The sequence below is a fragment of the Vulpes lagopus genome, chromosome 7 (assembly GCF_018345385.1).
Source record: "Vulpes lagopus strain Blue_001 chromosome 7, ASM1834538v1, whole genome shotgun sequence".
In the NCBI taxonomy this organism is placed as follows: Eukaryota; Metazoa; Chordata; class Mammalia; order Carnivora; family Canidae; genus Vulpes; species Vulpes lagopus.
Genome location: NC_054830.1, coordinates 36,154,881 through 36,168,445, shown reverse-complemented (window position 1 = coordinate 36,168,445; position 13,565 = coordinate 36,154,881). Strand labels below are relative to the sequence as shown.

The 13,565-nt window shown below is 44.7% G+C and overlaps 1 protein-coding gene across 4 annotated transcripts in view; it reads right to left on the bottom strand.

Annotated features, from left to right (window-relative positions):
* The window catches only part of MITF (melanocyte inducing transcription factor), a 216,128-nt gene extending 205,757 nt beyond the window's left edge, over positions 1 to 10,371 (bottom strand). For 2 of the 4 annotated variants that reach the window (XM_041762249.1, XM_041762251.1), the window contains exon 1: positions 10,081 to 10,371. In XM_041762249.1, coding sequence (XP_041618183.1) covers positions 10,081 to 10,184 — 104 coding nt within the window. In that variant the 5' untranslated portion in view covers positions 10,185 to 10,371. The remainder of the gene's footprint in view (positions 1 to 10,080) is intronic. The other 2 variants (XM_041762248.1, XM_041762250.1) reach the window with 2 other exon arrangements.
* Between the last annotated feature and the right edge of the window lie 3,194 nt (positions 10,372 to 13,565).

The following is a 13,565-nucleotide window of genomic DNA, read 5'->3' as shown; positions in this document are numbered from 1 at the left end:
AGAAGGGACTGTTACGATATCTGTGTGTCTGTCCATAGACTCAATTCTAGAGTACTCTCTCTGCTTGGGACAGATGCAAGCAAGACAAACAGTGTGGCCACATCTCAGTGAGGTCCTCCAGTAGGCTTTATTGGGATTGTGCTAGGTTCCAAGTTAATCAGGAAAATGATCTTTAGGGTTTCTACATGCTTTTCCTTTCACTAAGTTTCAAATCTCCAGTCACAGAAATAAAATATATGTTCCAAAAAACATACTTCTTGAAACTAGTTAGTATTTAACATTTTACAATACACGTACCAAAGTAAATGTAGCATTCCTATCTGCCAGTTAGTAATTTCACATACAACCTCTGCCATCAAGCTAAATGAATCTACCCTGCTTCAAATCTTCTCACAGAAGTTAAGCTTCCTAGAAAGAAAATGTGTTCTATAAAAATAAGTTATAAATTCCCAAGAGTAAAAAAATAAATAAATAAATAAATAAATAAATAAATAAATAAATAAATAAATAAAATAAATTCCCAAGAGTAGAGGCAACCACTTTTCCCATTCTGCCTTTGATCACATAGGAAAACAGACAAATGCGTGTGAATGATTCAGCAAGTTATCCCACTTTGGGGAAGGGCAGGGGGGTGGAGAGGGTGCAGGCCACAGATGCCTTCCTGAAGTTGCTCAACAACCCACAATTGTCTTATAGATGGACAGGACGACTCTACCAGTGTACTCCATACATCTATAACTCACTGCATTTGGATTTAAAATATTTGTTCTCACATGACCCGGGGTTTTTCCCTTTTGAAAGTCACCACTCCATGAGTACTTGAATCAAAGAACACAGCAACTGGAATTCGGACGCTTTGAAGATTTTTGTTTTAAGTTGTTGAATTAAAAACACACTACTGCCTGTAGATGTCAACACTGATGAAAGCTTGAGGTGCTGTGTGGGAGGAGAGGCTTCTTCTTGAATTTCCATTTTTGCACCAACACTGACATTTTCACATCAGTGTGGACAGGAAGCGTGATCTAGAGGCTGAAACACAGGATTGCAAATCAGGAGTTCCGTAAGGGCTTCGAGTGGTGTACATGCATATTTTGTTAAATGAACCTTAAGCTCTACATTCTAATCCTAGGGCACTTGGATTCCTCCTTTATATTAAAACTGAACTCAAAATCCAGCCAGAAACCATCCCTAGGCAAAGCATGGTCAAACATGAATGATCTCAATGCAACAACAGTGAGAAGAACAAGGGGACAACTCGGGTAAGATGATCCTGGAGGAAAGAAAGGGCAAGAAAAATAACAAGACCCATCTCCACTTTCAGTCTGAGGTTAGGCTTATAAAGACAAGCATAAATCTCTGACTCACTCAACATTAGGAAAACACTTAAAACCAAGTTATAAACAGTTACAGGGAAGACTAATGTCTGTATTTTTCTCCACTATTCACATATGACCTTAAACCAGTCCTATGTATCTTCCTGAGCACCTGTAAGGTAAAGCCTAATGTGAGCTGTTTTATAAACAATACCTTTTATCTTCACAGCAGCCTTACAAGGTAGCTATTGCCCCATTTTACAAAAGAAGGAACTGAGATTCAAAGAGGTTAGGGAACTGACATTTGAAGAGGTTGGGTAACTTGTCCAAAGTCATACAGCTAGTGAGTGGTAGCACCAAGATTTGCAGACTTTTTTCAGACATTAGGTCTTGCTTCAAAATCACCTCCTCCATGATGTCATTCCTGATATCAGACCCAATCAAAAAGGCCCCTTCTTTCCCAATCACACTGTATCAATTATACCCTATTGAGCAACAAAAATTATTATTTTCCATTTATTTGGTACATTATTAACTGTGTTCTCATCTCCAAAATGGGAAGCACCATGGTAGCAGGAACCTTGCCTGTCTGGTTCTACATTTGATTCCCTCTGGCCAGCACAGAGCCTGACACACCATAGGTGCTTAATAAATAATTGCTGTAAGAAGGGAGAGAAGGAAAAACAATTAACCCAGGTCCTTCTGACCCAAAGTTATATTGCCTCTGACTGAAGTGACTGAGGGAGGTTTTAGAAGCACCCTGGGGAGGACACTAGGGTCTTCATGATTCTGAGATATTGTTTCCTTCCCTGTAGGTTTCTCTCACTTTTACCCCACTCTTCCCCCGGCTCAACTTCTAACTCAGATGGAAAACAACCAATAGGTCATCATCTGCAACACACTCGGGGCAGTGCCCATTGCTTGCGAAGCCCCTGAAAATTTAGGCACTGGAAGACAAGAACCTCACGGTTCTGAATCTCAGGGGAGATGTCTCGCGTGAACACCACAAAGGTGTATCCCTTTATTCTTCGTGGCATGCATGAAAGGCCAAAAGAGGGAAAGACATGGTGAAGAAATAAGGTAGCCATGTTTAAGAATCAGCCTAGAGAAAGGAGGAGCCTGGTACTCTCCCTGAGATCTCAGGAATAGAGAACAGGAGGGACGGGGGATTGCAAAAGAGATCCAGACCTGCTTGCAGGTCTCCTTGCCCTCTGCCTACATCTGGCTCCATAAAGTTACAGACTTCACAACTGGGTGAAATCCCTTGCCATTAGAGTACACAATGTTCGCTAGACTCACAAAAACCTTCTTATAAACTGCAAACTTGTCTTTATAATACCAAAAGCTTGTGGTAACTCCATTTAATATCTTCAAGCCATCTTCCTGATTATTTTCTCCAAATTACGCATATTTGGAGTGGAGTCAAACATATTTTTATAATTTACTTTGATGAGACAAACCTAACAGCAAAGTACATTTCATACTTAAAACACACATACAAACACACACAGAACAAATGAAAACTCTTGCTTACTCTCCTTGAAAAATGCCCCCCCCAAAAAAAATTAGCCTAGTGTTTTTTTTCCCCTATTATTTATCCTAATACTGCCAGTTCTGAAACAAAGCAGTTGGAGGGAGAAATTTAGTAACTTTGATTTGTCCCAAGATACATTTTTTTACACTGAGGTCCTATTCCTGACAGTAAGCACATGTGACCTGTTCTAAAAAAAGGATATTTTCCACTTCTTGCACAACTGGAGCAGATATAAACATCAGCCTGTGCAAACTGCAGTGCAGAACTCAAAGGGAATTAAAAACACACACACATACGTACACTTAAATAAATTCTATAAATAGCAGTACTCAGGAAAAGGAAATCTCTAATAACATACAGAACCAACACTTACAATCCACTTTAATCAAATTTTCCATCTAATCATACCACAAAACTAATTTCCATAATAAGACTTGAACATCTGCCAGTGTGAAGCACCTCGATCTTGTCTATTTTGCTTCAGATTCACGAATCTATAAGTGTCTTAGTTATTGAGGAATACATGAAGAACAAAATGACCATGGTACAGAGAAAAGAAAGAATTATATTACCAACATGTGCTAGGCACTCTGCAAAGCATTTTGTAGATTTTATTTCCATTTTAAAACTTCTACCAACAGTAAGAGAATGGTTCAATTGACCCCATTTCACCGATAAAGAAACTGAAGCTTCTAGAAGCTAAGTGTCTTGAACATATATGTAGCAGTTAAGTGGCAAAGCTGCTGGGCACAGCACTTCAGCATGGTTCCCTCTGAACCTGTCCATGTGCACCCAGTCTCTGCCACCACCAGGTGCTCACAGATCATGAGGAAGGTCTGGGAGTCTGCTTAAACACTTAGCAGACAACAAAAACCCCAGAAATCTATTTTAGGATGTGTCCTCCAAGATGTCTAACATTTTATTTAATGCTGTAGAGAAATATGCTTGGGTAGTGCTTGACCTTCAAAGCCAAACTCAAATATCCCTACCTATTCACAAAACTGGCCTCCAATTTCCCTTCATCTATGAAATGCCCATTGCTGATGCCCACCTCCCTGCCCAGATCACACTCTGTCTTGTATGTTTAGCTGGGTCCATGAGTTCTTTCCTTTACCCACTGGGAGTTCTAGAGCACACACAGAATGATGCTACTCTGCATTTCCACTGCTATGCACAGTGCCTTTTACACAGCAGTACAGGCTAGTGACAAGAGCTTGGGGCTAAAGCCAGGGAGTTTCAGGTTGTATCCAGGCCCATCCAGTTGCTATGTCTCAGTTTCTTTCTTTGTAAAATAAGAATAATAAAAGTACATACATTCAAGGTTGACGTGAAAACTAATTGAATTAATACAAGTAAAATATACAGACACAGTCCCGGCAGGTAGTAAGCACTGTGTAATAATTATCAGTTTTAAATATTATAATTAATATCATGGTTGTTTTTATTTATTATTATCATCTCATGCAGGTTTTCCAAAGACTAAGTGCACACACATAAAAATACTTAGAACGGAGGATTCCCTGGATGGCTCAGCAGTTTAGCGCCCGTCTTTGGCCCAGGGCCTGATCGTGGAGTCCCAGGATCAAGTCCCACGTCGGGCTCCCTTCATGGAGACTGCTTCTCCCTCTGCCTGTGTCTCTGCCTCTGTGTGTGTGTGTGTGTGTGTGTGTGTGTGTGTGTGAATAAATAAATAGATAATAAATATGAATAAATAAATAAATAAATGAATAAATAAATAAAATCTTTAAAAAAAATACTTAGAACAGGGGCTGGCACAGAGTACATGCTCCATGAATCTTAGTTATGTTTATTGGTGTTAATTTGCACATATAAGGGCTCAGTAGACACATACTGAATATAAGGTTTTATGTATTCACTAAGGCCACAGCTGCTTTTTTTTTTAACTAACATAAATAAATTTTTATGTGTTGGATCAAAAATATAAAATGTGAAAAAGAAATGTATCTGAATACCTCATTAGGTGCTGGTATTCATTAGGAGATTGGTTGTTGTTCAACCAACAACTCTGGCCTTAGGGAAGAAAACCAAAGACAACCAAATGCAAACACCTTCTGGAATGTCAGGACTCACTGCTAAGTAATAAAGAAATAATAACTAATAACCAGAACACTATTTGCTAACATTTTACTGAACCCTTACTATGTGCCTGTTACCCTGCTAATTCTGTTCCACAGTCAACGTCACAGCTAATGTTTTTAATACTCCTATGATGCAGGCTTCCATTAGTCAGATGAGTAAAGTGAAGTTAGGCATTACCCAGCCTGCCCAAGGTCACCCAGCTAGTTAGTGACAGTGATGCCAGAATAATGCTGGCAGTTTCCTGCAGATTGGACAGATAGAAAAATCAAGAAAACTCTCGGAAACCAATAAGAGATTGACAGTTGTGTTCTGCCAAGACTGGATTATCATTTCAGAAAAGAAAGCGTATTTTTTTTTTAATCAGAGAAATTTATTTCTCTTTCAAGTAGAAGTTGGAGCTGATAGATTAGACGGATAGCTAGCCGTGTTCCACAAATTCATTCAGATGTCCGTGTTCCTTCTACTCTTGTCTTTTCAGTGTTCCCTAGAGTACTGCCCTTGGCTTTATGGTTAAGCAAGATTACCACCATCATGTCTGTGTCCCAGCCTGCAGTAAGAGGGAAATGCAAAGTGGAGAACAAGCAGGTTCAGAAAGGGTATTTTTAGTAAGAAGACTGGAGAGAAAATCTCAGAATAAATACAAGAAGTGGCAGTGGCCTTATACTGCAACATGTGAGTGTGCATGTGCGTGTGACACAACAGTCTTTGTCTTTCTCATTTCACCACAACCTGTGAAAACCTCACACGTCTCTCTATGAATCAGCATTTGGGAACCACCGCTGTATCCTATCTTGCCATAAAAAGCTAAGACTCACTCTCATTCCCATTTCTAATTTGTAGGAAGTTCAACAACAGTTACCTAAAACATAACTAAGATTTTGAGAAGAGAAGAAACTGGAAATAGATTAGGTCAATTCTGAAGTCTATCCAGGAAAAGGGCATGAGCAAGTACAAAGCCACAGAATTTCACACCCAGTAAACTGGACAAAAAAAAGGACTATAAACCTGAAAGGTGTTACCATGTTTTAAAATTGTTTTCAGGTCCCAAAGACCTAGAGAGTTCCTTCACTGCTAGGAATGCACTGAACAGCTCCACATCTGTTTCCCTGATGTGACTGTACCAACGTGTGAATTCTGGGTTCACCCTTGATATTTGGCACCTTTCCCCTGCCACCTACCACTCAGAGCTCATTCCCAAGAGAACACACAAAGGCTTCAGAAAACCTTGCTGGCAGAACCAAACTGCAAACAATTCTTCATTAGAACCTTTCCTCATAGCATGTGTCTTCCTATAACACAGATTTGCCAGTGAATATGACCAAAAAGGGGTTCACATGATCTAAACCCAGCAGCTTCATATTCCCCAAGGCCAGGGGCCCTGGGTTAGGAATGAAAGAAACTGTCTTTCCCCATGAAACACCTGCACATCTGAGCTTAGCCCAAATGAAGAATACATAAACTTCCCTTTGGAGAGACCTGGTTGGATGCCTATTTTAAGAGGCTACAATGCTGAATGCAAAATCTGAACCGAGTACCCCATCCTAAGTAGAGTCCTAAGGGAGAAAGCAACACCTGTTCAAACAACAAATCATTCCTGTGCCAGGCAATGGTCTAGGCCAACTGTCCTGAAATAGGGCTAACTGTGCCCCTCATGGACATCTGGCAGTGTCTGGAGACATTTCTGGTGGTCACAACTGGGGGTAGGGTGGTCCTGACCTCTAGCAGGCAGAGGCCAGGGATGCTGCTCAACATGGTGCAATACCCAGGACTGTCCCCACAACAAAGGATTATCCAGCACGAAATGTCATTGCACTGAGGTTGAGAAACTCGGCTCTAGATTCTAGGAACACAACAGTAAACAAGGAACAGACAGAAAGAAATCCCTGCTCCCTTGAAGCTGGCAGTCTCGGTGTGGAGAAACATAAACGTAACATATTAGAAATGACAGTCAGTTATAATATAAATATTATGGAAACAACAGAGCAGGGCGAGGAGAATGAGAGTTTGGAGGTTCAGCAAGTGTACACAGGGAGTCTAGGTAGGCCTGGTGGGAATACTAAACGGGAGACCCGAAGTTGGTGAGGTCATGAGCACTGTGGCTCTCTGGGCAAAGGACGGTCCAGCCAGAGGCACCAGAAAGTACAACATACAAAGGCCCTATGGCAGGGGGTCTGGAGTGTTCTGGGAACAGCGAGGAAACGAGCCCGGCGACAGCAAATGAAGTCAGAGCCGACAGGGAGCTTGACCATACATATACTTAGGCTGCCTTTTGCCAGTTAAAGGATCTCGAGTGCTACTGAAACTAGGAGCCATTGGAGAATTTTAAGCATAAAATGACATGATATGGCACATTTCAACCCACCATTTCTCGGCATCCGCAGTGACAATTTAGGGCCAGATAACTCTCTTTTGAGGGAGCTATCCTGGGCAAGCAGCATCTCCAGCCTCCACTGACTAACAACCAGCACCAACCCCCTTCCACTTGGGCAACCAAAACTATCCCCAGGCATTGTCAAAAGACCCCTGGGGGGCAAAATCTGCCCCCCTTGAGAACCATTTTATCAGAAACATTGTGGCAGTCGCGTAGAAAATCCACCAGAAGGGGTAAGAGTAGAAGGCAAGAGAGCAGTTAAGAGACTACTGCAATAACCCTGGCACAGGCTGGTGAGGACTTGGACCAAAGTGGGAACAGAGGAGTCGCTGAGAGGTGGGCCGACTCTGAACACATTTTCAACTCCAAGAGACAATCCAGAAAATACAACCGATAGACGAAATGGCTACAGCAGTCTTAACCTTTCCGTCTCTGCTTTTTTCCAACCAAAACTTACAAGAAGGGAGGTGCCCTGGCAAAGACTTCAGACAAAAAGCCATGAGGAGGCCCCCAACAACATGTAGCCCTTTTAAAGTCACACAACAGATGCCGATGACAATAAGTTAGACAACTGTGGAAAACAGTATAGGGAAATTTTGCCAACCCCATATATTTATTCACAGATTTTATTTAACTGGTTTATTTCAAAGAGCATGTGTCTGCTCCACAGACAAGTTTTACAACAACTTTTTTAATTTAGCATTCCTCTCCATACCGGTTCTGTCCCGCACCTGTTTCTAGCTTCAACGTGTGAAGCCATTGCTTCCCACGTACCCACATTTTTCCTTACACATGCTAGCTAGCTACCGAGGACGTTCACCCTTGCAAGTAATTTTTTGCCGACTCTGAAAAAGAACAGGCCCAAATCCTTCAACATGAGTTTCATGGCACTCATTTGGGTTTTTCCAGATGGTATTTTCCTCACTCTCTCAAACTCATTTAATGTTATGTATCAGCTCCCATCAAAAATGTTCCAAACAGTCCGGTTAATTCATTTCTTTCAGGACTACACACACACACACACACACACACACACTCACTCACTCAAACACTCACTCCCTCATTCTGGCCATGTAAGCATTTGCTTATAGAAGCAAAAGCAGAGACTGCTCGGTAAAACACTGGTCCCTTCAGCCGAATGCACATAAAGCCCCAATGAGCATAACCAACAATACCCTTTACACAATATTACTCAAAACCCCCCACCCCCAACACACACAATCTCTGCTCACACACAAAACAGCCATTATGAAGAGAAACCATCAACTAAAGGCTGGTTTTAGGCATCTAACTGCATTTCCTTCCAATCCCCTTCAAGCATCTGCAAAGACACTGCTTCAGCAGCCCAGTCAGTGGCACGCCGTTCCCAGATTTTCTTTCCTGACTTGGATTCAGAGTCTTGACACAGCCCTAAAGGAAACAAACCTGGTTCTGCTCGCCACTAGAGCAAATACGAGCCCCGTGCACCCCAGAAGCAAAGACTGTGCTATACTTTGCTCCTGCTTCACTTGCCCTTCTCTTCCCCACCCCCACCCCCGCCCCCTGATTTCTGGACCCTCTCGCCCTCTGCCAGCCAGCCAGGCCCATTCACCCAGACGCTGCCCACTGCCAGGAGCAGGCAGGGAAGGTCGCAGATGGGTGCAGAAGCACCGCTGAACCTTCCACTCAGACTTGCATGGTCTTCCACGACTCAGAGGGGATGGACAGAAAACCCTTCTCTACCATCCCAACCTCGAGGGTCCATCTCCCTCTTGGTAAACGCTGGAAGCGCCCGGAGGGGGCCACAGGACAGAGAAAGGGAGATACCCAACCCATTCCGATAGACGAGTGGGCATGGAGGTCGCACGGGAAGTGGGCACTCCAGGGGATGGGGCGCCAAACCAGCGGGCGTCTTCACTTCTCTCCAAAAAGTTTTTGAAGTCCCCAGCATATTAAACACGTGCGGCCGCCAAGCCGGGGACCTGCCGAGCAGGTGTGTCGCCACACCCTCCGGTTCCGAGGCTGTCCTCTCCTCCAGGAAAGGCCTGGATTTGAATGGAGCTCTAGAGCCGCGGGGGTGGAGGGATGCTGGCGCGGGGGGGAGGGGAGGGGGAGTTTCACCTGGACGAGGAGACACGCCCACCTGCGGCCCCCGACGGGACCGCGCTCCCGGGGCCGCCGTCTGCGAGGTGAGGGGCGGGGCTCGCGGAAACGGCACCTGGAGGCGGCCCGGGGCGGGCTTTCCCAGAGGGGCCGACGCCGGACCAACTAATTGCTTCCCTCGGCGTCGCGCCTCCATCCACCCCAAGCACTGCCTCTCCGAGTCCTCAGCCCGCTAGGATCGGCGGAAGAGGGGTGCAGCGGAAAGTCCCTTTACCTCCTTCCCACCCGGCGGGCGGGCGGGCGTTGGGGTCCCGCGCTGCTGCTGCTGCTGCTGCTGCTCCCGCACCTGCGGGCCGGGGCGCTCCCCAGCCCCCACCTGGTCTCGGCGGCCGCATCCCCAGCGCCCCCAGCCTCCCCCGCCGAGGGACCGCCCGCTCACCTGGGCCGGCCCGGGCAGCCCGCGGCGCCCCCGAAGTGCACTTGGGCGGAGCTCCCCAGAGGCGCACCTGGCGCGCGGGAGCGGCCCCCACCTGCGGGGGGCACCTCGCCCTCTGCCCCCGGGCAAGGACACGGGGTCCTTGTCCCGGAGCCCGGGCGACCGGCCGTCCTCGCCGCAGGCTGCGGGGCGTGGGCCCCCCAGCCGCCCGCCGCGCCTCCCTCCGGCTGTCAGCACCACTCACCTGCTCTTCAGAGGTTGACTTTTGAGTTCGTAATAGGTTTTGGGCTCTTCGTGAAACTCCTCCCCGACTTCGAAATCCGGCACGATCCCCGATTCCGACTGCATGGCTCCCGCTCCCAGTCCTTCCACGGCTGCAAAGTGAGAACAGAGCCCGGGGCGGGGGGCGGAGGGAAGGTGGCGCGGCCTGGGTTCCCCCCCCGCCCGAGCCGTGCGCCCCCGCGCAGCGCCCAGCTCAGCCCGCTCGCCCGCGCGCGGCCGCCCGCCCCGGCGCGGCGAGTTTACACTCGCACCCGGGCGGGAGGGGCGGGCGGCGGGGCGCTGCCTGGGATCTGTAGTTCGGCCCGGACGGGGCGTGCCCGGCTCGCCGGGGGAGCCGCTCCCGCGGAAACTACAACTCCCAGAAGGCCGGGCGGGGGCAGAGGCAACGTGGTGGACACCGCTATTGCAACTCCTGTTTGGAATCGTTGTCAATGTCAGCAGCTCCTCTCCCCTCTTCTCTCCCCGTTTGCTTCAAGGGTACAGACTTGGCTATTTAATATTAATAAGAACGGACGCAGCCTTGCTCTCCTACCATCACCTCTACCCCCCGCTCGGACATTTTCGAGGGCACGCCAGGTCCTTAATAAAATAAAATTTTTTTAAAAAAAAAATATTTTTTTAATTATTTTTTTATTTCATTGTGAAGGGTTTGGGCACTCGAAAGTTTTAGCCTTCAAGCCTGCCTTAAAAATAAAAGGGCTTACTCTCAGCCTGTCCAGCGCTGCTGCGACATACCAGCTTGTCCTCAGATTGGAAGAGAGTGGAGGAATTTGCCTTCACTTTATAATTAAAACATTATTGCAAGAATTCTTCTCATGCATTCCTTTCCTGTAACTCAGTCTGGGCTCTTTACTATCCCATTCATCCAGCTGAGTGGCTCTTTTCCCTTTATCCAATTAGCCACTTTTAATCTAAAGCAGCACTTGAAAGTTTCATTAATTTTAAAAGGCACAGAGTTACGAAACAGCGTCGTCACCGTCCGCCTTTAATTTCACAGTTGGCTGGGAGTAAAAAAAAAAAAAAAACGAGATTTTCCTGATAATTCAGGAGTGAATTTGGGGGATGCATAAGCTGTGCAGGTGTCATCCTCCCGCCTGAGCTTCCTGGCACTCTTTGAGGTAACAGTCATGGCTCAATTCTACTTCCAGACCTTCCCTCTGATTAGTTCCTACTAGTAGGGTGTGTTCCTTCTTTTAAAAGTGTCTTGCATCAGGGAGGCAGTAGAGAGTTAGAGGGTGGCATTTAAAGTTCTAAGATTCGGAGCTGAAATCCCAAAATCCTTGTCTAAAGGACGGTGTAATCTTTGGCATGTCACTGATTCCTAAAAGGCTCAATTTCTTCATCCGTAACAGAGGAGATTGGCAAACCTGTCTCAGAAGAAGTTGCAAGATCAAACGCAAGGGAAAGTGATCTGTAGCCTATAAAAGTGCTGCTCGGTGGTCATTCTTTTATCTATTGTATCTTGAAGATACTCCTCTCAGACTAACATTTCATCTGTGACTTTGTCCTTTTGGGAGTAGTAAACTAAATGATCGCCCTGGGATAAAACTCTAAGGAGGCTGGGCTAATGATTGGGCATCTCCCAGGATTCCATTGACCCCTCAAAGGCTATCAAGAACTTCATGGTAGAACTGCCATCTATAACCTCTTTAAAACTGTAATGAATCAGTCCATTGTCACTCATTACATCAAATAGAACCTGTTAGATCAAAGGAACCCAAACCTGAAGGGGGGAAAAAAACTGTGGAGAAAGCTAAGTGCTCTGAACTTACCTCCAACAAAGTATACCTTCCAGAGAGATCTGTAGAGTACAGAATTCTGAGATGAAATTGCTCTGAAGTATACAAAGATAAACTACTATTTTTTCTCCTACACCTTTTCTCCTGGTCTCATCCTTTTCTGTATTGGGGAAACCTTCTCTTCTATCACATGTGACAGAGTGATCGATTATAGAGTGCCATCTGCCATCCAATGAGAGTGGGTATGTTACTTAATTCTGACCAACAAATGGCTCCTTTTCCTTAGCCACACTGATTGCTTTAGAGATGGATAGAGGACACTAACATGACCAAAATTTCTCCTTTGATCTTTTGTGTAGGGCAACCAGGAAAGACTGATGTGTGGACGTATGGTGCTCAAAGAAAAACAACTTAGAGCTAATTAGTTATGGCTACGTAGGAAAGCTGACCAAAACTGAGACAGTGAGATAAGATCAACAATCAGAGAAACAGATATCCTTAGATTTTCTAGAGATATGAACCAAAACTTCTTTTCTTTTTGCTGGAACTATTATGGTTTAGATTTTTGTCACTTGCCACCAAAAGAGATTTGAGTAATCACCTAAAAACTTTTCACTCCTTTAAATAGACGCTTCCCTATGGACAGCCATACCATTAATCCACGTTATAAAAAGTTGACCACCTGATAGATGGCCCTGTAGCTCTCTTCATTAATGAATTAAATGCTAGTAGTAGATACCTCTTCTTTAAAAAGGCAATAAAAGTATCTTCATACATTTCAACCAGGGATTGTGTCTACTGAAAGTACAAAAGGAAAAAAAGTACAAAAGATTGTAGTAATTGTCACACTTAGTGTATATGTTAATACTTTACTCTTTTGTACATGCTTGTCACACATGTACACACCCCTCATTTGAGCACATAAAAATCCAGCAAGAATAGATGGGCAAGAGTCTTCACTTTAATATGCATCAAACATGCACTAGTTATAGACAGAGCCCTGTGTTAAGTAGCCAGACCACAAGAATGGATGACCTCTTCTCTGCCTTCAAGAGACGCATAGTCCAGCAGTTGGTCAAGGCTTGTAACCCAGTGAGAAACCACACAGAAGGCAGCAAGTACTAAGCAGCAAGTAATTGGTGTATGATTTGTACTTTCATATCCACTTAGCTCAACAACTACTTAAGGAGAAGCTACTCTGTGTCAGCCATATTATGCACTAGATATAGGAAAAATAGCAGTTTTGAGCCATGTGTGGTCCCTGCACTCAGGACATAGATCTTCTTTTAGGAATAGGAGCAAAAATGATTTGATGGAAAAATTGATACGTAAATGCTACAAGTGTCTGTGAAAGGAGCCACCACTAAAGGCAGGGATGGAGATAAAGTGAAGAATTCTTGGAGGAGATGTAACTAAGCTAAATCTTAAAGAAAAATAAAAAACAAAAGAAAAATCTAGGACATAAAACATAAAAACTGAATCTAATCAAGCCCCTAGATCTAACCACCAATTTACAAGGGGGAAAAGGAGAGAGAACATAGTAATAATGTCATGAGGATGCAGTCAGACAAACCCAGAAATTGAGAAATTCAACAAGATGTTGAGAAATTCTTCAACAAACAAATAGTATGACATAAAGAGGAAAGAGGAACTGCTATAGATTTTTAAGGATGTAAGAGACTGTCATCTATGTGAATTATATCTAAAT